This window comes from Strix uralensis, chromosome 1, assembly GCF_047716275.1.
Source record: "Strix uralensis isolate ZFMK-TIS-50842 chromosome 1, bStrUra1, whole genome shotgun sequence".
Taxonomy (NCBI): Eukaryota; Metazoa; Chordata; class Aves; order Strigiformes; family Strigidae; genus Strix; species Strix uralensis.
In genome coordinates, this window is record NC_133972.1 from 146,228,752 (window position 1) to 146,251,136 (window position 22,385).

General features: G+C 39.1%; 1 protein-coding gene and 1 long non-coding RNA gene across 2 annotated transcripts in view; both read right to left on the reverse strand.

The window, feature by feature from the left end:
* Positions 1-2,123, reverse strand: part of MMP16 (matrix metallopeptidase 16) — a 186,691-nt gene extending 184,568 nt beyond the window's left edge. Inside the window, exon 1 of the mRNA XM_074884091.1 lies at positions 1,694-2,123. Coding sequence (XP_074740192.1) covers positions 1,694-1,825 — 132 coding nt within the window. The 5' untranslated portion in view covers positions 1,826-2,123. The remainder of the gene's footprint in view (positions 1-1,693) is intronic.
* Positions 1-22,385, reverse strand: part of LOC141949933 (uncharacterized) — a 730,729-nt gene that overhangs the window by 494,639 nt on the left and 213,705 nt on the right. The gene's annotated exons all lie outside the window — the stretch shown is intronic.

Genomic DNA, 22,385 nt, shown 5'->3' on the forward strand with positions numbered 1-22,385 from the left:
ACAGAAGCAGAGATGCACATTTGTGATTAGGAGCAAACGAGAGTGACTAGAGTGTAGCTGACAAAAGAAAAAACGACTAGGATTTATAATCAGAAGAGATCTCAATGATGAAGTGAAAAGACAATACTTTCTGGAGAGATAAAAGTCAAAGTGAGAAGCTATGGATGTGTGTTGTTAAGCTGAGAGAAGGATTGCATGTGGCAAGGGAAACTGCCTGTAGAGAGAGAAAGACTAGAATGAAAGCAGATAAGGGGAAAGAAAAAGTGATTTTTTTTATACGTTTGAGGTGATCTCGCATGAGGCAGAGGGAAAAGAAGTACAGGTAAGAACTTTAGACAAAAAGGGAGACAGTCTAGGAACAGAGGAGCATATGCAAGAGAATCTTGCCAGAGACGGTAGCAAGAATGAGTGTCACTGAGTGAGAACAAGAGCTCATATAAAACAAGCAAGTGTGCATATGTGCGAGACAGAGGAAAAGACACAGACTTCATCTCTCGGAGAGAAAGAATTGTGGGAACCCAGGAGAGGAAAGACACTAGGAACAAAAATGAGTGAGGGTGGTGTATGGGTGTAGCAGAAAGTTTGGAGTGGGGCTGGCAGGACAGAGGAAAGTGAAGGAAACCAGGGATCTACAGAAAACCAGAATTAAGTATTAGAAGTTGAAAGAGCACATATAAATTAAAGAAACATAACAAGAAAGATGAAGAGGTTGAATAGACAAGGAAAGGAAGAGGGAAATACATACACCACACTAAAACATTAAGAAAAAGGGCTCACAGTAGAACAAATGGAGTGACAGGAGGAAGAAAAAGGAGGAAAGAATATATGCAAAGATGATAAAGTCAGTAAATGAACACAGTTAATAAAAAGCACTATGTAAAAACCCCCAACGGGAAAACTGGGAGTGTATGGAAGAGTGACTGGAAATGGATGTCCACTGAATTCTCACTGTCACTGTAAACTCTTAGGGTTTGCCCCATCTAGATATGCCCACATTTTAATGTTTTTCACTTGGAAAAATTCTGTTTGTTGGTCCTCCACACCCTTCAACTTTTGTGCTGTAGTTGCACCTTTATGCCGTTTGTTTCACTATTTCTAGTGGCAACTCTTTTTGTTACATTTAAACGGGAAAAAGATCTTATTTTGTCAAACACTCTACACACAGAAACGTGCCAAAATCTCCAGTTTCCTTCCTCCTGTCCCCATAATGCTCTTTCATTCATTCTTCTTCACAAAAATAAAAATTAAAAAAAGTCTGGGGAAACTCAGCAATACAGCGGTATCTTAAATCCAAGATATATTCCCGGAGCCTTCCCTGAGCTGCGTGTACATAGCACGCCCAGGTTTCCTCTGCCCGGCTGAGGGTTCCCCGTCTCCCGCGGGCAGCGGGGGGGCGCGGGCTGCGCTCCAGCACCGCGCTTTGTGCTGCCGCGGGCAGCGGGGTCTCCGGCTGCAACGCATCCCTCGGGCGGGGGAACTCGGGGAGGGGAGCTAGCTACCGCCTGCTGGAAAGAAAGCCGGCACAGGCGTATGCCCCGGCTGCCGGAAGACATGGCTGTCCAGCTATTTGATTTGATTTTATTTAGGGGAAAAAAAAAAAAAAAAAAAAAAAAAAAAAAAAAAAAAAAAAAGGAAGGGGGGAAAGGGACAGGGGGAAGCACACACACTCGCACACGCATTCGACTGATCTTACCTCCACATTGAAATACTGCTCCGCTTTGCACACTGTAGCACATAAAATCCAAAGCAAGGTTTGCAAGAAAAACACCCTGGACTGAGACACGAAATCCAACCGGCTTCCAGTGCTGAATGCGAGTACGATCATAGTGAACTGTGCTTCAATGGATGGAAGATCTCTCTCTTTCTCTCTCTTTCTCTCTCTTTGCCTTAAACAAATACACAAACAAACCAAAACCCCCGTGTCGGTGAAGAGCCCGTAGCGCAGGTTCACCCACAGCAGGGGATGAGGAGGAGGAGGAGGAGGAGGAGGAGGAGGAGGAGGAGGAGGAGGAGGAGCAGACACTTCACAGCACAGGCGGCGGCAGCGGCAGGGTCAGCTCTCGCTCATCCTCACCACCAGTCCCGTCAGGAGGGAATGTGGCGTCCGAGTGCAGCCGCAGCTCCTGCACGACTCCTCTCTGCCCAGCAGCAGCAACCGCCTCCCCGTGTCGTCCTCGTCCTCCTCCTCCTCCTCCTTCTCCTCCTTCCTTCTCCTTCCTCCTCCCTCCTCCTCCTCTTCTCCTCCTCTTCTCCTCCTCTCCTTCTCCTTCTCCTCCTCCGCCTCCTCCCGGGAAAGGCCGGCCTGGACGCTCGGCTCGGCTCGGCTCGGCTCGGCTCGGCTCGGCTCGGCTCCCTGCCTTGCCTTGCCTCGCCTTGCCTCGCCCCCCGCCGCTCCCCTCCACTCCAGAATGTTCAGCCGGAACCCCCACAGCCCCGCCCCGTGGGCGTCCTAAAGGCGACGGGCCCACGAGGCGGCCCTGCCGCGCCGCCGCCGTAGGGCCGCGCTCGCCAGGCCGCCGGCCGCTGCCTCCCGGGGGAGCGCGCGGCCCTTCCTCCAACGAACGTACCGAACCAGCCGCACAAGTGCCAACCGTACCCCGGGCTGCATCAAGAGCAGTGGGGCCAGCAGGTCGGGGGAGGGGATTCTGCCCCTCTCTCTACTCTGCTGTTGTGAGACCCCACCTGCAGTCCTGTGTCCAGCTCTGCGGTCCCCAACATAAGGACATGGACCTGCTTGAGCGGGTCCAGAGGAGGCCACGAAGATGCTCAGGGGGCTGGAGCACCTCCCTTATGAGGACAGGCTGAGAGAGTTGGGGTTGTTCAGCCTGGAGAAGAGAAGGCTCTGGGGAGACCTTCTAGTGGCCTTCCAGTACTTAAAGGAAGGATGGGGAGGGACTCTTTATTAGGGGTGTAGGGATGGAACAAGGGAGAACAGTTCTGAACTGAAAGAGGACAGATTTAGATTCGATATCAGGAAGAAATTCTTTACTGTGAGGGTGGTGAGACACTGGAACAGGTTGCCCAGAGAAGCTGTGGCTGCCCCCTCCCTGGCAGTGTTCAAGGCCAGGTTGGACGGGGCTTTGAGCAACCTGGTCTAGTGGAAGGTGTCCCTGACCATGGCAGGGGGGTGGAACTAGATGATCTTTAAGGTCCTTTCCAACCCAAACCGTTCTATGATGTCCGCCGCGGGAGCGGCCCTCCCCTCCTCACGGAGAAGAGCCCAGCGCGACGTGAACGTCCGGACTCTTCCCCCGCCCCACGGGTGCGGCCGGGCAGCGCGGGTCCGCGGCTTCGCCGCACGCGCGCACCCCCCGGGCCGGCGGGGAGGGGGGGCGGCCCGGTGGGGGGGTGGGGCGGGGCGCACGCCGCTCCCGTTACGCGACCGTGAAACGCCCGCTCGGGGCGGCGCGGCGCCGGAGCGGCGGGTGTCCCTCAGCCCCGCGTCCCCCTGCCGCCACCGAGGGGCCGGGGCCGCACGGGCCGCCCCACCGCCGGTGCAGCCCGGTTCAGCGGAGCGAGCCCAACCGCCGGGCCGCGCGGCCGGGAAACCTCTCTGGGCACGCAGGGAGACGGGCGGTGGCGAGGGCGGAGCACGAACAGCGAGCGGCGAATGACAGCGGTCGGGCGGTGACTACGGCGGAGGAGAGGGAGGGAGGGAGGGAGTTGCCCGAAATCAGCCCTCGGTGGGGAGGGAGCGTGGCACAGGCCTCGGCGTGTCCCGGGGCGATTTGTTCTTTCCGCGGCACGGAAGAAAATCCAAAGTCACTGGTGACAAAGTTCACAGCAAGTGAGATCTTGATAGTGTAGTTAACTCGGATATAAACAAGCCGGACAAAATCTGGGTATCGGGCTGACTGAAAATCTATTTCAATGCGTCCGAATGCGTGGTCATATATTTAAGGGAAAACAGTGTGTGAAATACCTGTGGTGTAGACAAACCTTATGCTGGATATTGTGATGTTCAAAATGCCTTGTGGTTATGGCAGATAAACCACTTTTGCAGTGATTTTATGGTTAATGGCACATTTTATTCAGCCCTTTGATACCTTACCCAGTCAAAAGAAGGTGGGATGATCCACAACAGTAGTGAGACAAGCTATTGCAATAATGCGTTTTGGGTTAAAAAAAGAGGGGGGAAAAAAGAAAAAAGAAGAAAAAAAGAAAAAAAAAAAACAAGCTTACTGAAAAAAAAAAAAAGCCATTTTAAAATTTTTACTTGTTTGGTTATCAAACAAAGATGCAAAGATACTTGGACATGATATGGAGCAGCCTGGAAGTAAAAGACTTACCTGACAGATGAAATCTTACTCAGATAGTTGAGGTCAATGGCCAGAATTAAAACACATGCAGATTAGATGTACAAAATTTTGACAACAGCTCGTAGCAAGATGTAGGAATGTAGTAGGTACTCCATCATTTGATATCTTAAGAGTAAAGCAGTTATTTCTGAAGAAGTCATGTTCTGAGTAACCAAAAGTAATGGTTTTTAAGCAGAATTCCTTATGTGATACACTCTTTTCATGTTAACTGCTTGATCTTAAAGGTGTTTTCTGTTCTTCAGACTGTTAGTAATGTGAATGATGAAATCATGAAATATAGAGCTGGCAGCGAGCTAGGAAGACCTGTTGGCACTTTGGTGGCCAGTATAGGAAGTAAAAATATCTTAACAAATTAAAGAAACGTCTTGGAACCATCGGGAGGAAATTTAATACTGACAAATGCAAATTACATTTGGGAAGAAAAATCAAACAGTAAAATCAAAAGGATACCGGTAAAACAGCAGCACTTCAGAAAACAATCTGGGGTCTGTAATGGACTGTAAAAAATATGAGTCAGCAACGTGCTACCACTAAAGAAAAAGACAAGACAGCCTCATTGTGGAGTATATTAATAGGTGTGCAGTACATCTGACAGGACAAATTATTTTTCTGCTAGGGATTGATAAAGCCAACTGTGTTTGGTCTCCACCTAAGGACAGTCCAGAGAAAAATAACAAAATATTGAAACATATAGAAAGTAAGATATATGTGTAAAAGTTGAAAGAGCACTATTTAGTTTGAGAAGACTGAGGGTAAATGGTCTCTTTATATGAAAAGTGTTGCTGTGGAAAGAACAGATATACTTCATTCTTTCGGGGTTTGAGATGAAGGAAAAAAGGAATCGACTATTCAGAAAGTTCAGATTCAATGTTATACAAAACTTTCTAAAATGGGATGTTAGTAACATTTGGAACAAGATACCTAGTGGGAGTGTGGAATCTCTTCCATACATAGGTTTGATAGGCAAGAATATTATAGCTGTCCTCTCCCCATTCCTAGGGCAGTGGATTGTATTATGAGATCTAGTAAACTTTTTTACTTCTAGCATTTCTTTCCTTTTATTACTTTATGACTTAATCACTGTGACTGATATAAAAGAAATACTAACTTTATACTGTCCTTTTTGGTTTTCCTCTTCTCCTTAGTGACCTCCTTGTTTGCGCTGTCAGCAAGCTCTAGCTCTACTTTTGCTCCTGTATTTTGTATGGTCTGCCATTAGTGTAGTACCCCAAAGTGGAAATGGAAATAGATAGGTTCCTGTAACTGGAATTTGATTCACCTGTCAGGATTGTTGTGACTATTTATTTTGAAAAGCATGGGGCCATGAATACAGCTACTTCCTTCCTTTACACCGTATCCATTAGAAGAAGGAAGAAGAAGAGCAATGGTATGAATAGAATGGTGGAGAATGAAAACACCTGAGTACTTGTAAGCATGTTTGAGAGAGGGAGACCACATAGGTAAAGAAAGATTGGTAAGGAAGGAGAGTAACAATGTGAATATGAGTGCCAAGGGAAGAGACAAGGCATACAAAGGATAGAGAAGATCTTTGAAGTGAAAAATATCATTCAGAAATGCTTGTGTGAGGGAAGAAACGCCAGCAATGCTGGGAAAGGGCTTTGAATATTTATGAGTAATCTGTGGGCAGGAACATACAGGAGTAAGGTCAGAACCTCATGGGATGTGTAAGAAGGTAAAAAGAAATAGTAAAGAATTTAAAACTCCATACGGAGGGCTGTTTGTAGATATGTGTGTATGGGATTATGAGAGAGATTAAAGAAAAGACAGAAAAAAGCAACAAAGATGAAATGGTAAGTAAACAAGTAAAAAAGGAAGGAAGCAGAAGAATGCAATTGGAAAGAAATGGGAGCTATTTTTTGAAGTGTTTGAATGATTCAAGTCATATACTTTATAAGTGTCTTGCAGATTTTTATCTTTCTCAAATACCAATATGATTTTTCTGTTCTTGCCCATGGCAGTTACCAGCAGTAATTAATAAGCAGTGAGCAGGTTTGTAAGGAAGCAAAATTGAAAAACTGAGATTTCCATTTCATTTTAAAACTTTTAGCCTTTTTGAAATGAAGGAAGATACCTGTCTCCTGTGCTCCCAACCAGCCCATTTACCCACTGAGTTTCTTAGATTCTGTAGAAAATATCTTTTGTGGATGACTATAGTCACAGGTTTACAATGGATGATTATCAGAGGCAGACATAGATGTCATTATACATTCCCATGTCCAGCTTTGAACACAGGGAGAAAATCTTCCACTTTACTGTATATCTATTCTGAATAGAAATTCATAACGATAACTAAAAAATAAAAATATTACATGTTGTCCTTTCTGCATTTTGTGTTGCTTAGCTGCTGATAGTACCAGCTGGAACTTTTAAAGAGGAGAGCTTCATTACAAGATATAATGAACTGCAGAGATTGAGGGTAGATATCACATATCTCACACATCTATATTTATCTCACACTGCTATATTTAGTTCTGGCTTGGAAAGGATGTTCTAAACACCTAGACTTTTACTCGTGGAATGAGACTTTCATAGATGTGTCCATATGAATTCTGTTTGACTATTTATTTGAAAGGTCCCACAGGACATGAAGGCAACAAACAAGTTTAAAAGTATAGGAGGGAATATTGCGTTGAATATGTATTCCTGCCAGGATCACACTCATATTGTCTGTGTTCAGGTCTCTATGCTTCTTTATTTACACAAGGTTCACTGTAGGTGTAAGGCTATCTGCTCAGGAAGTAGAACTTATACTGCCAGTGCACTTCACTGTCTTGTCTTACAGCTCTACCAATGGCTTTATAAAGAACCTGAGTAAAGATAAAGATTAATGACAGTGTAATACCTCACACACAATTGTTCTAGGATCACATGGAGAATTCCTAAGATCATAAAAGTCAGTAACATTTCAGGATATTTTGGTTCATGTTTGGTTGCAGTTCACAAAGAGACAGTGAAGTCAGAGAGGAAGAAAGTCTGAAGGTGTAAAAACTAAAAAAATATGAAGTTATAAATTAAATTTGTAATCCGTAGAGTCATAATATCATAGAATAGTGTAGGTTCAATGAGACCTCTGTAAGTCATCAGGTCCAACTCTCTGCACAAAGCAGAGGCAACACAGGTTAGGTTAATCTGGTGCTTGTTCAGGGAGTTATGAATAAAGTTAATCTAACCCAAGCATCATTTCCCAGTCTGCAATATGATTTCTCTGTCTCAGGGAGCTATTTTGAGGGTAAATGTCTTCTGTGAGGCATTTGTCAGGCCTTCAGTTATTTTGGTCTTCATGGTGACAACACCCATTTCAGCAAGTAGAGCAGGTATCTATATCCTAATCTCTAGAAGGCAGGAGAAGTGGCCAAGAGAACTGGGTATAGAAAATATAATTATGCAGCTGAAGACTGAAAGAAATACATTTTAAAGAGAAAGAAGATACAATGTGAAAGAGAAATGGCTCCTCAAAGAAAACCATCAAGAAGTACGCAATAATAATAATAATTTTAAAAGTATTTTTTGATAGTAACATTTTCATAAGAACATTTCTAGGAACATGAGTTAATATTGGGTTAGTGAAGAATAGATGCAAAAAATGCACTGAAGCATCCAAGTCCTTACTTACTCTGTTTAACTGTTCATATCAGACTTTATTTTCTCTACTTTATGACAATTTTCGTGCTGCTGTTTTCTCTCCCACTTCTGATGTATTCTCTCCATGCTTTCAGATTTTTGGCTCAGTCTGCAGAGCAAGAGAGGACCATTCAAGCATCAAGTCCAACAGCAATTTGCCAACGTATATATCTCAAACTAAAGGGTTCTTTGCAGCCAAATGTTGACGAGTGGTCCAGCTGTCCTTTGGACAGTGCTGGTGATTATTCACTGAATTTACAGTAGCGTCAGAATGGCAGTCTGGTGATTGTTGTAAGATCTTAACAATTTCTGTTGAATATTATCTCCTTCATTTTTAAAAGGTGCCCTGTGTATAGATTGATATTGTTAACAGCTAAGAGAACACAATACATGAAACAGAAATAAATAATGCAGAGCAGTGACAGGTGAGTCTGACAGATTTGAGGAGGAAAACACGAGCAGTTCTGAGAGAATACACTGGCATAGCCGAATGTCTTGAAAAGTAGCAAAGTCTTCTTAGAAATATTGAAGGGTTTGGTCAAGAAAGAAACAAACACGTGTCTGTCATAAACACTATGTTTCAAAAGTGTGCAAAGGTCTACTCACTAGGTGATTTCTATAAGGTAAATACAAAGGCCTCCATAACTCCATATCAAGTTGAATCTTAAAGGGAATGTAATTATCCCAGGTTTTTTGTTGCTCTAACCTGGCTGGAAATTCCATAACAGCATGGTTAAAATAGACCTTTTTTAAACTACTCTATTAATTAACTGTCCCAAATTAACTGTACTTACAACCTGTGTCATTTATTGTCCACAGAAATTAATTTTATATTGTCTATTTTCAGCTTTCAACACACTATTTAGGTACTTTTTTTGGGGTTTTTTTGCATATGTTTACAACACAAATGAATGTTGGAAGTGTTACCTGGGGAAAAATAAGTCTTGGCAATTGGAGTTTGGGAGAAATAGCATTGCATTTGGCACTTGAAGAATAAACCTAAGACTGTGGAATTTTATAGATGAATTGGATGCATCTGACAAAATGACTAGCAGTAATGTAGATAGGAATGTTAACATTTAAATGTCATTGGTGGGTTTCAGAGTTGATTACCAGTGTCATTAATGAAATCACTGCATCTCTTAGAGCTATTTTTCTGCAAACTCAAGAAAAAATTGTTATACTTGGCATATACATTCAAGGATATCTTTATCATCACAGAATAATTTCTTATTTGTATTTACATGAATTAAAGTTTATGTTCTAAAAAACAGTTCAGCTGCTTTGGTAGCCCAAGAACTGGAGTCACTCCCCTGGAAATTATCAGACACATATGACTTAATGTTATTTTAGTTTATACCATTCATATATGAGACTTTGGATCAAGAAGAGCTGAGAGAAGAGTTTAGAGAAGAAAAACTGCACTCTGTAAAGAGAGAGCAGCGTTAAGAATAGAAAATGTATTTTAAAAGGGCACAGTTGAAAATGTATTTGAAAAGGCCAGCCTGCAAGAAACAGGGGGGGTTCACTCAAGGTTAAGTAATATATTGCACCATTTCGGAATACAGATACACCCCAAGTGACAAATACCTATCAGTAATTCAAGTTATTCGAGTGACAGAGGAAAAATCTCACAGAGGGGGTTCAGTTTCTGTTTGTTTTCCCCATTTATTGACAGCCTTTACTTCCATGTTAGGGTTATCTTAGCATCCTTTTGCTATAACTGGTTAATTTTTTGTCATTTGGGAAATAGTGATCAGGTCAAAGAGGACTATAAAATAATGCATGTTCTCATGAGACTAGTATTAAGGTTCCATTTGCAATTTCAACTTTTTAACTTGGATGTTGATGGTCTAATAAGCAACATTCAACATTTTTAGAAATGTAGCTTTTAAGTGCAGGAATATTGAAGTGCAGGTGTGTTCTTATAAACCCACTTACCTGAAAGTTTAAAAAGTTGGGAAGATGAAGGGAAAGAAAGATTCAGAAGATTAATTCCTTAGAACAGCAGGGCAGACAAGTTTACCAGGGCTACACTATCTGAAAATGCATTGCACACCTTAAGGATCTAGTTGCACCTTATAGATGATTTTTCCTATCTGGGGAATATAAGTTTGGATCTGACTCAGTTTTCCTCTGCCCAAGCTCCTCTGGCTAAACAATGTTCAGTTCCTCTGTTTCTAACACAGTTTACTTCACAACTAGAGCAATGTGAATGCTCTCTTCTTACACTTACAGGTGGGTTTTAATTTATATTTGTTCTGGAAGGAGAGATTAGGGAATGATTTTAAAGTAATTAATGAAGCTTAAACCAAATTTTACACTGTTAACTTTTTTCATCAGTCAAATTTCATGGCCATCCTGGCTGTTCTTTGCTATTCCAGTGGCAGTCATATCCTTAACAATAACAATTTTTAAAATTTGCATAAAATACGTGAAAAAGGGTGAAGATGCTGGTGTAGATGTGATTGTTGGGAAGAGGAGGAAATGTCTTAGAATCTGATGGTCTGCCAAAGATTACTGTAGCATTTCTGGTGGGGAGGACCTCATGTAAAGAGGTACACTTCAAACCTATCTGTATATATGATTGTATTGTAGGTGTGTGTAGAACTACAAAAATAGATTTAAATTCATTTTATTTCTAGTGCTAGCAGACAGAGGTAAAAGATGGGAAGATAAAGTGGTGAGACACAACTGAAGGTTATTAGCTTTGAAAATCTGTTTATACATGGCTGCTGGTGACAGTGACGTTGGCAAGAATGAGATAAGCAGTCCAGTTTTATATCTGTATTCTTGGAGGAACAGATAGAAAGGAGTTAGATTATGGTGTGGACTTTTATAAAGTCTTACTGGTTCAGTTTGATGTGACCTGTATAACAGAGGCACAGAAAAGTCACACATAAACTACTGAAGATTTTTGCAACACTCCCCTGCCGGCTTCTGCTCTGTACAATGTGTGAGCACAAACACAATCCTGGTCCTTGTAATGTTTTGTATTATCTTCCTTCAAGCAAGCCACTATTTATATATTTTTAATGTATATATTTTTTAATCTTCCTTAATCTAAGACATACAGGTTTTTATATCTTTCCACTGTCTTCCTTCTGGAATGTTTCTGGTCTGCTCAATCTTATTTTCTTCTAACTAACTTCTGTATTGCAAGACACTTCATAAGAGCACAAGAACTGGCTGTAAAGTGTTTCCATATCATTAAGTGGGCTCCCAGTAGAGATCCTAAGCATATGTTCTTACTCATGCATAACTGAAGAAGAGGCAGAATTATGCTTAGACCTTTAGCATGAGAGGGGCTTCCAAATAGTGCTCATACTTTCAGGTTGAAATTTCAAGGCAACTTAACAGATTTGAACACCTAGTTCTTATTAATTTTTATGGGAACTGGACAAACCTATCCCACAGGCATATTTGAAAACACTAGGCTTACACTTCGTCTATTTCATTGTCATGTGGTGGAAAGGATGAAATAAAAGTGAAAGAAAGTAAAAATAGGAGAATTAGAGACTTGCTAATACAGGCAATTATTTTTTAATGTGCATTTACTGCTGTTTGTTTAGTTGCTTATTCATCATCTGAGATTTACACAGGGTTTACATTAATTGATTGATATTGCAGTTGCCCAACCTATTAACTGCTCTGAAAACCTTTCTTACTGCTCATATTATTTAGTATTCTTACCATTGTTGCTGTGTCCAGTCATTCATAGTGAAAAATCACCTTCTTCATATAGTGAATGAGCTTTATGAGGTGTGGGGCCTTTAGTGGACTTTCAAACCTTCACCTCTCGCTGGCCCAGAGGCAGATGAAAACATTTGTACCTTTTAAAAAGTTTCTCACATTTTGTTAGAACATTCCTGTGTTTGTCAGGATGTGAAGAATTTCTGGAGCACAGAGGCTGACAACAGCATCATTAGAAATCTGTGGGTTTTTTCATTGCCCACACATACTAAGGTTGCTATCCTGTGAGAGTGTGTAGATATGTGCATGCACACATGCATGTGTGTGTGAGATAGATGGAGGGAGAGCACACAAGGCAGAGTTCCAGATTATTTTATTAAATAGAATATAATGTCTAGTTTTTCATTACAACTATCCAGAAAGCTGCCAGAAAGTAGAGAGAGAGGTGGAGTTCTGAGACAAAGGCTTCTTGCTTTTCCCAGAGCCATACAGGTACTTATCTTCAAACATATGATGTTCGTCCATGTTTGGTATTGAACAAAATGCGTGTGAGAAGTAGGCATGGTGTACTTATGAGAACATATATGTACATATGGACTAACAGAGATAACGGAGATTAGATCAAGTAAAAGAAATTTTCTCATTAATTATTTGAACAAGTTCCATTTTACCAACTCTTAACTTTTCGGTCTGGAACATCAAATCTGTAAGTTTACCATTTTTTATTAACCAAATAAGTGAGCTGTTTATTCTTTAATTATCATTACGACTTTGAGACCAGAGTTCATAAAATAATTTAGTTGGAAATTTATTTATTTTTATGCTGGTTGTGCTTCATTTTTTACTTAAATTATGTTAAGATACATTCAGTTTTGGTATTTAAGTGTGTAACTGTAAGCTTTGTAGTTGTTGTTCTTCCTTAGACAATGTAGTTCTCAGCAAAGTTTATCATAGGAACATTCAAAAACTAAAATTTAAAGGTTAAAAATCTGAAATCGACAGAGAGAAAATTTATATTCAAACCACATAAATGATCAATAGTCAAAAGAAAATAGCTAATTTTACATTTACATGAGGAATTCAAATACATCTGTAAGTATATGATCATACAGAAAATATACAGGGACCATAAATAATAATCAGATGACTTATGAAACTATGCAGGCTCATACAACACTTGGAAATTTCCAGTAAGTGTTCTGCAAATAACCTATGAATTAAAAATAATTTGCTTAAAAATTCAGCTCTAAAAAAGTGTGACATAGATAGATGCATTTCCAGCATTCAGGTGAGGATTCAGGTCAATGTGCTGTGGACTGATACTTTGTTTTCAGTGGAACTAACTTTTACTACCAAAGGACCTGTCTCAGGAAATCTATATTTGACCTAAATAATTTCCTGTAGCAGAGTGCAACCAAATACTTTGCTAATGCACAAGAGAGCAGATTAATGTGTATGTGACAAGAGAAACACTAACAACTTTGAAAACTAAATATTGTTTTAATTTTTATAATATGACTTTCAGGTAAATGCAAAGTCTATGGAGCTTAGGTCTTCAGTCTAACAAAATTGCTTCAGTATTCAAAAGTGGTTCTAGTATGTAATAAGGGCACTTTTTCATTATGGCACTTTACAAATACTTAATAAAATCTAAGCCTTTTTCCTAATCATGCTGTACACTTCCTTGGGTTCTTATTAACTTTTTCCCTTTTAAATAATAACGATATAGGTAACATGGCTTGCCAACACATGCCACATATTCTTAACTTTTTTCTTTAAAGTAGTATCACTGGATACTTTTCCAACCTTCAGGAATTTCAGGTTACTTGACACTACTTCATACAATGACATTTGGCATCATAGTATTGAACTGGCACCTCGGAATATCCTATTTTCCTACCTTCTAGTAGAATCAAAACAGTTCAATTTTACATTTTCAAGATTTGATGGTTCAGCTCCCAGATTTATGTAACTGTTTGCTCTGTATGTTTTAGTTGAATGCTCGATTCCCCACCAAAGCACTTTGTTGCCATGACAAAACAAATATTTCTATTTCACTTGGTACATTCACCAATCAGTTTAGTATATTTTTTTCATGGAGGGCACCAGTGATTTAAGTGTGGAAATGTGAGACAATGCATGACTAGGTGATGAAAAAAGTTCCTTTCTAAAGGTACTGTTTTTAGAAATCCATCTCCTTAGCAGTATACTATCATATTAATTTTACACAGTCTAGATTAAATTACCAGGAGAGGTTGAAAAAATATCGACAAAGTTCAGTTTTCAGTAGTTTTGTGTCAAACTGGAGAGTTGTGTCCTGTCTGTCCCAGTTGACCCATTCAGGGAGACAGCTTCTCTGAAGGTCTGTTCCATATTTTCATTAATGGTTTAAACAATTAAATGGGGGGCATAGCTGTACAATTTACAAATGACACAGTATTTATGGAGTTAGCAAGTAGTCTGAAGATCAATGTCTGTCAGAGGAAAGACCCCAAATCTGATTAAATTTGATGATGACAAATACAAGTACCATGCTTGGGAGAGATGTTATATGGGCAAATACAAAAGCAGGAAGAGCAATTCATGAAAGACTTCAGAAAAGTATAGATGTGGTATAATCTGAATTAAGGTTTATATGATGTTGCCAAAAAAGGTAAATGTCATTCTGGGAATGGTTCATGGCAAACTGACAGCTCTGAGTGATATTTTTTCTTCCTTCCTCAGTCTTGGCAAGGCTTCAGCTAGAAGTTTAGGTTTGGGCACCATTCTCTAAAAGAAAACAAACAGAAGGGAGCAACAAAGTGATCAGAGATTTAAAAGCATATGAGAAAACCTTTTGTCTTGGACTGAAAATTGGATATGTATAGCCTAGAAAGGAAGACAGCGCAGAGGACATGGTAGTGATATCTATGAAACTGTACAGGTATCATGAAAGGAATATACTGATCCCCCATCACTGTGGGATAAATTTGACTTAATTTAAAACCAAGACATTTAGTTTAGATGTATTTTTTCCCTTGATGTAATAATATGTAAATATTGGAAGAGGATACTTAGGAAGGTCATGAAAATTTTAAAAATAAGAATGTTTCAAGTTAGTCCTGCCTCAGAATAGATTAACCAAATGACCCACCCATTGAATTATCTTTGTAATGAATTATGGGTAAACAATGCAATCAACATTAAAAACATAGCAAATTTATATTTGATCTGAATTTAAGTATGTATAGAAGAATTTTTCACTTGTTCCACTCCTTGAGAATGAATATATAACAGAGAAATATTTGCATTTCTTCAGTTCGTACATGAAATTTATTTGTTAAAGATAAGCTCCTCCTTTTTTTCTTCAGGAAAGATCCTCACATGATGGGAAGTTTTGTGGGCTTTTGTGGAACACATTATCATGCTGACTAATGGGACTACTCTTTGAAACACTAGTATTTCTCTCCTTTCATTTTTGCCAGCAGATGATATATTTTTCCGTAGCTCTTGGAACTAAAAGCTTTTAATTTAAAGATTAAAAATATACTTGCTTGGAATAGTATGAGCTTTCCATTCTGAGAATTTGATGACAATAATATGATTGTGATGTAATTACAGCATGTACAGCTTTGGGAAGTGATGTCATTTTCAGAAACCCATAGCTCTTTGTAATAGTTTTACAGTCAGTACAATCTCTAAACTTGCCTTTACAGATGGGAAAAGGTTAAAGTTTGTTTGGACCCCATGCAAATGCCAATAATCTGACTGTATCCATCTTTTAAGGCATCTTGTTGCCCTTTTCAAAACATGAACTTGAGGAACCTGAATTGTTAAAAATACTAACCACAACAGCTTATTTTCTAGATCATTTTCCCTATATTGGTAGATGAATAAGATAAGTAAGATAAAGTGTTTCTGGTACATGAACGTAGGTAGCTTCTTCTAGCAGGTTTGTTTTGTTTTGTTTTGTTTTGTTTTGTTTTGTTTTTTCCCCCAGGCATAAATGCCACCTGCCATTTGAAGAGGGAATAATGCAAGAGCAGGATAACTTCTGAACCTTGGTCCACAGTACTGAAGACCACACTGTTATTAATGCAGATGTAAAGGGATCATTTCAAGACGAGCAGTGATACTGCTCACCATATCATTCTTCTGCTTGCTGTTTGCTGTAAAAAGCTGTGTGTCTTATTCACCCTTAGTATCTACAGCCAGGAAGACCATTGACTTAGTTTCAGTAATGAAGACAGGGAAGAAGAAGAAACAGCAGCTCTGAGCACGTAGTGCCTTTTAAACAACTCACAGTCTGTATGGCTCGAAACCTTTCACATGAGTAGAGCAAGACACAGTATGGCACAGGAAAACAAAGTATGACACCAGTACTGTTTAGAACAACAGAGTAAGCCATGTAAGGTGTGTTGAGTAACCCACTCTTTATGCAAATAATTTTCATTAAAGTAAGCTGGTGAATACAGGGAATTATTTCTGTAAGTATTCATTTAACTTTTTTGATGAATTCACTTCAACATTGTATTTTTTAGTTGTGTTTGTCTGTGAATATCCTAGTGAACGAGAATTAGAGTGCAGGATTGTACTTATCGGTTAGTTATTTATAAGAAATAATTCATTTAAAGGAAATGCTGGAGAATGTTTAGGGAAGATGAGTCTTGTACCTGTAAACAAAACTAGTCGTGACAATTCAAATGCATTGCCATTGGAAACCTCGTCAGCTGCAGGTAAATGTAAAACAAGCAAAAAAATATCTTAGGAACCAGATAACCCCTTTTAAAATGTGTGAGGATACTAATGCCAGTCTTTAGTGCCACCACTCCTCCTTTGAGGTATTATCTGGAACTAAGCTGAAGCAGCTCCAGAGACTTTATTTCTGTGGCCCCTGGTCAAAGTCTTTTACTTGTAATTTCCTTGGAGCGAGAGGGAATATATATATTTTTTTTTTGTCTCATGTTTCTGTTCTCTTCTTATCATATTAATTCATTTTACTCAAAGAACTTACAACTGTTCCCACTTCATACTGCTCCAAGGGGGCAACAACCCTCTGATGAGTACATGTGACGGGCAAAAATCTTTGGGTCTCCTTTCCATTTACACAGTCTCCTCAGAAGTCCCATACTAAAATGTATACCACTTCACTAAGTTGGTGAAAATGGATTTGCTCTGTGATTTTTACTACATAAAGAAATGAAACTGACTCTGGTCATCCTGCATCTATCATATCTGGGTCACCAACATTTAAGATTAATATAAATAATGTAGTCATTACACAAAATATATTTTCTTTTTTCCCCTCAGCTGTGTTGCTATCCTTTTTCACTGCTGCCTCTATATGGACTCTGATCAATTATATAATTAGTTGTGCGCTAGACCAATTTGAAACTTTGGCTTCCTCTACTCTCAGGTACTTCTGATAATTTTACTTTATATCTAATTGCATGTGGGACTCCTTCATAGTGTAACAGAATGCTCCAGGAAGAGTTTCACTAATAATAGATTGTAAATCTTAGTTTTTTCAGCTATACAAATTCTGCATTGCATTCCTAGAAGTAGGTCATTGGTAAAACTAAGTCTATCATTCATAGTACTCCTCCTTTTGCTGGTAGAAGATGTGATCACTTACCTAAAGAGCTCAAATTATCTGTAAGATAGTAAAGAGGAAGGAAAGCAAAAGAATAAAGTGATGGAAAAAAATCATAAAACAGAGAAGCAGCAGAGAGGTAGAACATGAGCTTACAATTTCTGATACATCCCTGAAGAGTATCAGCCTTCTCAGGGATCACTGTCTTTCAGTATTTCCTGTTAATGTCTCTGCCTGTTCCCTCATTTTTTGGAAGACATTATCACTTTTGTGGTGAATGGAAGACACAATCTCTTCCCTGTTCAGAGTGGTAGGTTGTGTTTGTGACATCCACCTGAAGGCCATAATAAGGAAAGAGCAGAGCAGAAAAATACAAAAACAAGGAGACAATGAGTGAAAAAAATGATGAGTCAAGCTGAATGGGGGAGTATCCTTTTCAGATGTAGAGAAGAGATTGATTATATGTGTTAAGGATGAGATATCAGTGCACCTAAGAGAAAGCAGAAAAAATTATACCATCTGAGAATATCATGACTGGAGCAGTGGAACAAAGAAATAATGAAGTAATACAGTGAGATCAAGAAGTGGAACTATGAGGCTATTACTCCTTGACTGAATTGGGAGAAAATATCTTTAGTCTGGAAATTGCCAGGAATATGTTGAAACAGCAAGGGCAAAATTACTAGGTAATAAAGAAAACAGTTTTTGACTCCTTAGACTCCTAAGAAAAATGGTGAAATCCTCGGTCCACTGAAATTCAAAGGGAGGTCTGTCATATAATTACAACCCAGGGATGTGAATTCACCTGGTGTATTGAATATTTGCCTTTATACTTTGCTGTATTTTGAAGTTTATCTCCTGTGCCTCTTCTATTAAGAGAAATATCTTGGATAATTACTCAAGCAGTACATATTTTTATTCTTCAAAGTATCCACTATATACCAGCTATGGCCTTGAGTTAATAAGGATGTTTTGAGAGGCAGGGGTAAGAGAGAGTTTCTAAGTACAAAAAGATGTGGAAAAGGTAACAGCAGACAGAGGAGCATGTTGCCTGTGTATTAAAATAAAAGAATACATGCAGTTTAATGTAACATGTCAAACTTTGCATTTTGGGGAAAGGAAAAGAAGATAGGTCAACTAATGAAATAAGTGTTTCTCTTTCAGTTACACTAACAAATTATCTATACAGAGGACCAAACAATATTAATGTAGCCCACTGAGGTCAAGTGGACTCTACATCAGCATTATCTGACATATCCAAATAAAAATTACTTTGTTTCTTATGCTGGAAATAAGTGGAATCTTACTATGAGATAGATGTACATATTTCTTCCTAGAGAATTTAATATCAGGTTAATTAATATAAAACCACAGATCTAATGGGAAGTGCCTGCAATAAATTTTCAGTTCAAGTTGGCTGTCTCAAGATCTCATAAAAATAGTCCTAGACTCTTATTCACAAATATTGCCATAAATTTGGATTCTGTCAACCTCATTCATAGTCAATCCTATCATTTCATAGAATTTTATGAATTTCATAACAAGATAAGCATAATTCAAATTCAGTGAGAATGGCAAATTGATTCTTTAATGTAAGGAATCCACCCTAGTGACATTTTTTGATGTAATGTAATGCTGGATCACAGTTAATTATGACCACCCAAATGCTTGCTTGCTTTCAACAACTACACATAGAGTGTTTTATAGTTGGTCTGACCCCAGGAATAGCACAGGGATGGAACTGTGTGCATGGCTGACACACATCTCACTGCTCACCTTGCTCACTCTTGGAAGCCATGTGTGTGATGCCTTATATCAATATGGTGATAACTGTATTGTGGAGCACTTGAACTGATCGATTTTTTATTATGGCAGAGGCAAAGCACCCTCTTGCTGGATTCCATTTCCTTGCATTCTTCTCCAAGGATGTATAATGTATACAGTATCTGCCCACTCTTTCACCACCAGGTTAATGTTGTGCACTTCCCCCACACCCAGAAGTTAACTCCCAGGTAGGCACCAAATCATCCAAGGATTTGTCTTTGCCTAATTTTAGATTTCAGCTGTGGAAGCCTCTTCTTTCACAGTCCTTTTGACTTCTGTTGGGGATCCCAATGTATTTTTTACCTAAATCATCGGTTGCTGTGAGAATATAGTTGGCAAATTATGCAATCTAAAAACAAATTTTAAACTGTAGATACAATATAGCAGTTAAATGCCATTGTTAAAAAGGGTTTAAAATCTCTGAAATGTGTTTATAAGTGAAGGGTAATTTTTATGAATGTATTAAGCCTGTGTATGACAGAAGCAGAATAATACCAGATTAGAAAACATTCAGAATAATGCAAGAAATATGTTGTAGAAAAATGTAGGTATAATTCTTTATGAGTCATGTGTAGAAGTCCTGTTTGCCCTTAAAACTCAGAAACATTAAACATGATTTGTAAAATTCAAGCAAATATAAATCTGTGCTTAATTTACTGATACTGGATGTAAACTTGTTAGGGAAAAATTCTTATTTTATTCACCTGTTTTCCAGGGAGCAGCAAGAGCTCAACTGGTTCATTGAAGAGGATGAGCCAAGAGCTCAGAGCAGGTACGACACAGGCAGAGTGGTGTCCTCTTTGACAAAGGTGCAGCCCTACTGCATCAGGGCAGGGTGATGAGAGGGATAGTGTCCATCAGCAGTCCCAGATAAAATGAGATAATGAGTCATGGCCCGGTTGAGCCCAGGGATCCCCTCAGGAGTGACAGGAGACAGGGCTGGAAAGGCTACTACAGCATAGGCACAAGGTCTGGCCAGGAACCGCTCAAACCAGAGCAGCAGGAGGCAGGTCTGGGCTCAGGGACACCTACAGTGTACCTCAGGGCAACTCTGGCTGTCCAAGCATGAGCTTGAATGAAACCCCTGTGCCCACAGGCAGAGCAGGTGGGTGAAGGTCCAGGTGAGGCTGCTTAGGATAGGTGAAGCCTGTTAATGCACTTGGGGTCCTGACAGTGTAAATCCAAAGTAATCCCATTCACTTCAAAGCATAAGCAATAGAATTTATAGTAATCAGTCTCAGTCAAGCTTTCAAGCTCACTATGTGCTAAGAAATGGTTTAGAAAAATAATGAGTCATTTAATAAATATTTATGTTGCTCCTTATTGTGTGAAATAAGTCTTATTGATGGACTCCGAATATTAAAACAACACCCACTGGATGTTTAAAACGGATTAAATGCTGCAACATGTAAATTAATGACATTTGTGAAGTCATGTTTTACTTACATTAATCCGTATTTCATAAAAATTCAGACACATCTCAGAGGCTTTCACTGATTCCTGTTCTAAATTAAAAAATATAAAATATAGTTCATTTTAGATATAAAGACCACATTTACACACATTTGAATGGGTCTAACTATGCAGATTGATGCTCTTACAATGGCAAGGTTCATTAAACAATACTTTTAGAAGTCAATGAGTTAAGTACTTACTCTAGTGGGTTCTTTTTAAGATCTATTCACATTTTGCTCACCTTAACTATCTTTATTAGACCTGTCCCTTCAAGTCTAATCTTTATAATGTCATCCAAAAAACTGTTATATTCTGTGCATACCCTGATAATTCTCTAATATACTTCTGACATTATTTTTTTTGGTGCATTTTAGTGCTTACCTTTCCTTTTTCTTTGATTAGAACATTATCCAAGGCTTGCTCTCTGTCCCCAACAGAAGCCATGCAAGTTTGGCATGCTGACTAATTTCAGAAATTTAACCAAGCATTGAAGTTACAATAAAACATGAATAATGGCTGAGAGTGGTTGAGACTGATTAATACACATACTGCAGTGCTGAAATGACAGTTACCCACTCAGTCTGATTGTAGGGTTTGGTGGTCATGCTATACTTCCTTGGTCAGTACCACTGCTAGGTAGATTTTGAACTTTGTTGCAACAGACTTTACTCATTGAACGTAATAAAAAAAGTTTCCTGTCTTCCAATATAGTTTACATTTTATAATCCCCAACACATACCTTGCAAAAAGTAACTCATGGGATATTTTTCAATCAAGGATATTTTCTGGTTCAGACTCACTGTTGTATGTTACAGAACATATGTTTTTAAAAATGTTTTCAGGATAATTTATACAATCGCAAATAAGTAAGTCCACTAGAGGGCAATAACATTGCTAATCTAGCTGAAATAACATTTCAGTTGATTAAAATATTTAAGTGAATAAGGAAAGGCACAGGAAAACATGTAAGTGACAGGGTATTTGTACTGACTCCAGGCTGGGAACACTGCTTGTCCTGCTTCTTCAGTTCTCCTATTCCAGGCATACAAACTAACACCCAGGGTAGACATCTTCAGATACTCTGACTCTCTATTCCATGAAGAGAAAAGGGAATGTCAAAAGGCCAATTTTCTAAGTAAAGGACTTCAGGAACCCTATTTTCCCAGTGTAATTTGACATGAGATGTAGCCCTTCAGTCTTTAGCCTGAACAGTAACCACAGGTTCCACTAGTTAAAATGTCCTTTACTTATATAAAGAAGTTGGCAAAGTAAAATACTTGTAAAATCATCAATTTCAGGCTTATTTAGAAAATCCCTTCCTGACCTTACAGTATGAGAAGGAAAATGTGATTAAAGAATGGTAGAAGAGATAGAGGAGTAGTTAGGAGTCACTTTCTAAAATGTTTTGACTGGAAGGAATGGCAGAAAGAAAATTCCTGAAGGGAAGAGGCTGAGACCGTATTACCCTATGTCCACTCATCTTCCCCACCTTATTCCTCAGAGCTTTGCTGGGGCTATCTATCATGTATGTTTCACATCTGATGAAATGAGTAGTAATTTCTACAGTAAGTGAGAGCATCATTTTAACTCATTTACAAAATATCTGAGATCTGTTTTTCTTTACCTTTCTGATGCAAACCTGGGTAATACAGAAAGTATATGAAAATGATGAATACAGTGCAATTTCAGATTTGGACTGGATAAATTACAATGAGACATTCAGACATATTGCAGGTATATTTATAACAGTCTGCTCATTTGTCTTGCTAGATAACTGTAATGCAAAACTGCCTATACTGATATGAAAGTTTTGGTGGAATCACATATACGCTTAAATCATCTGCAAAATACAACAAAACTAACAGATTTTATCAGCAAAC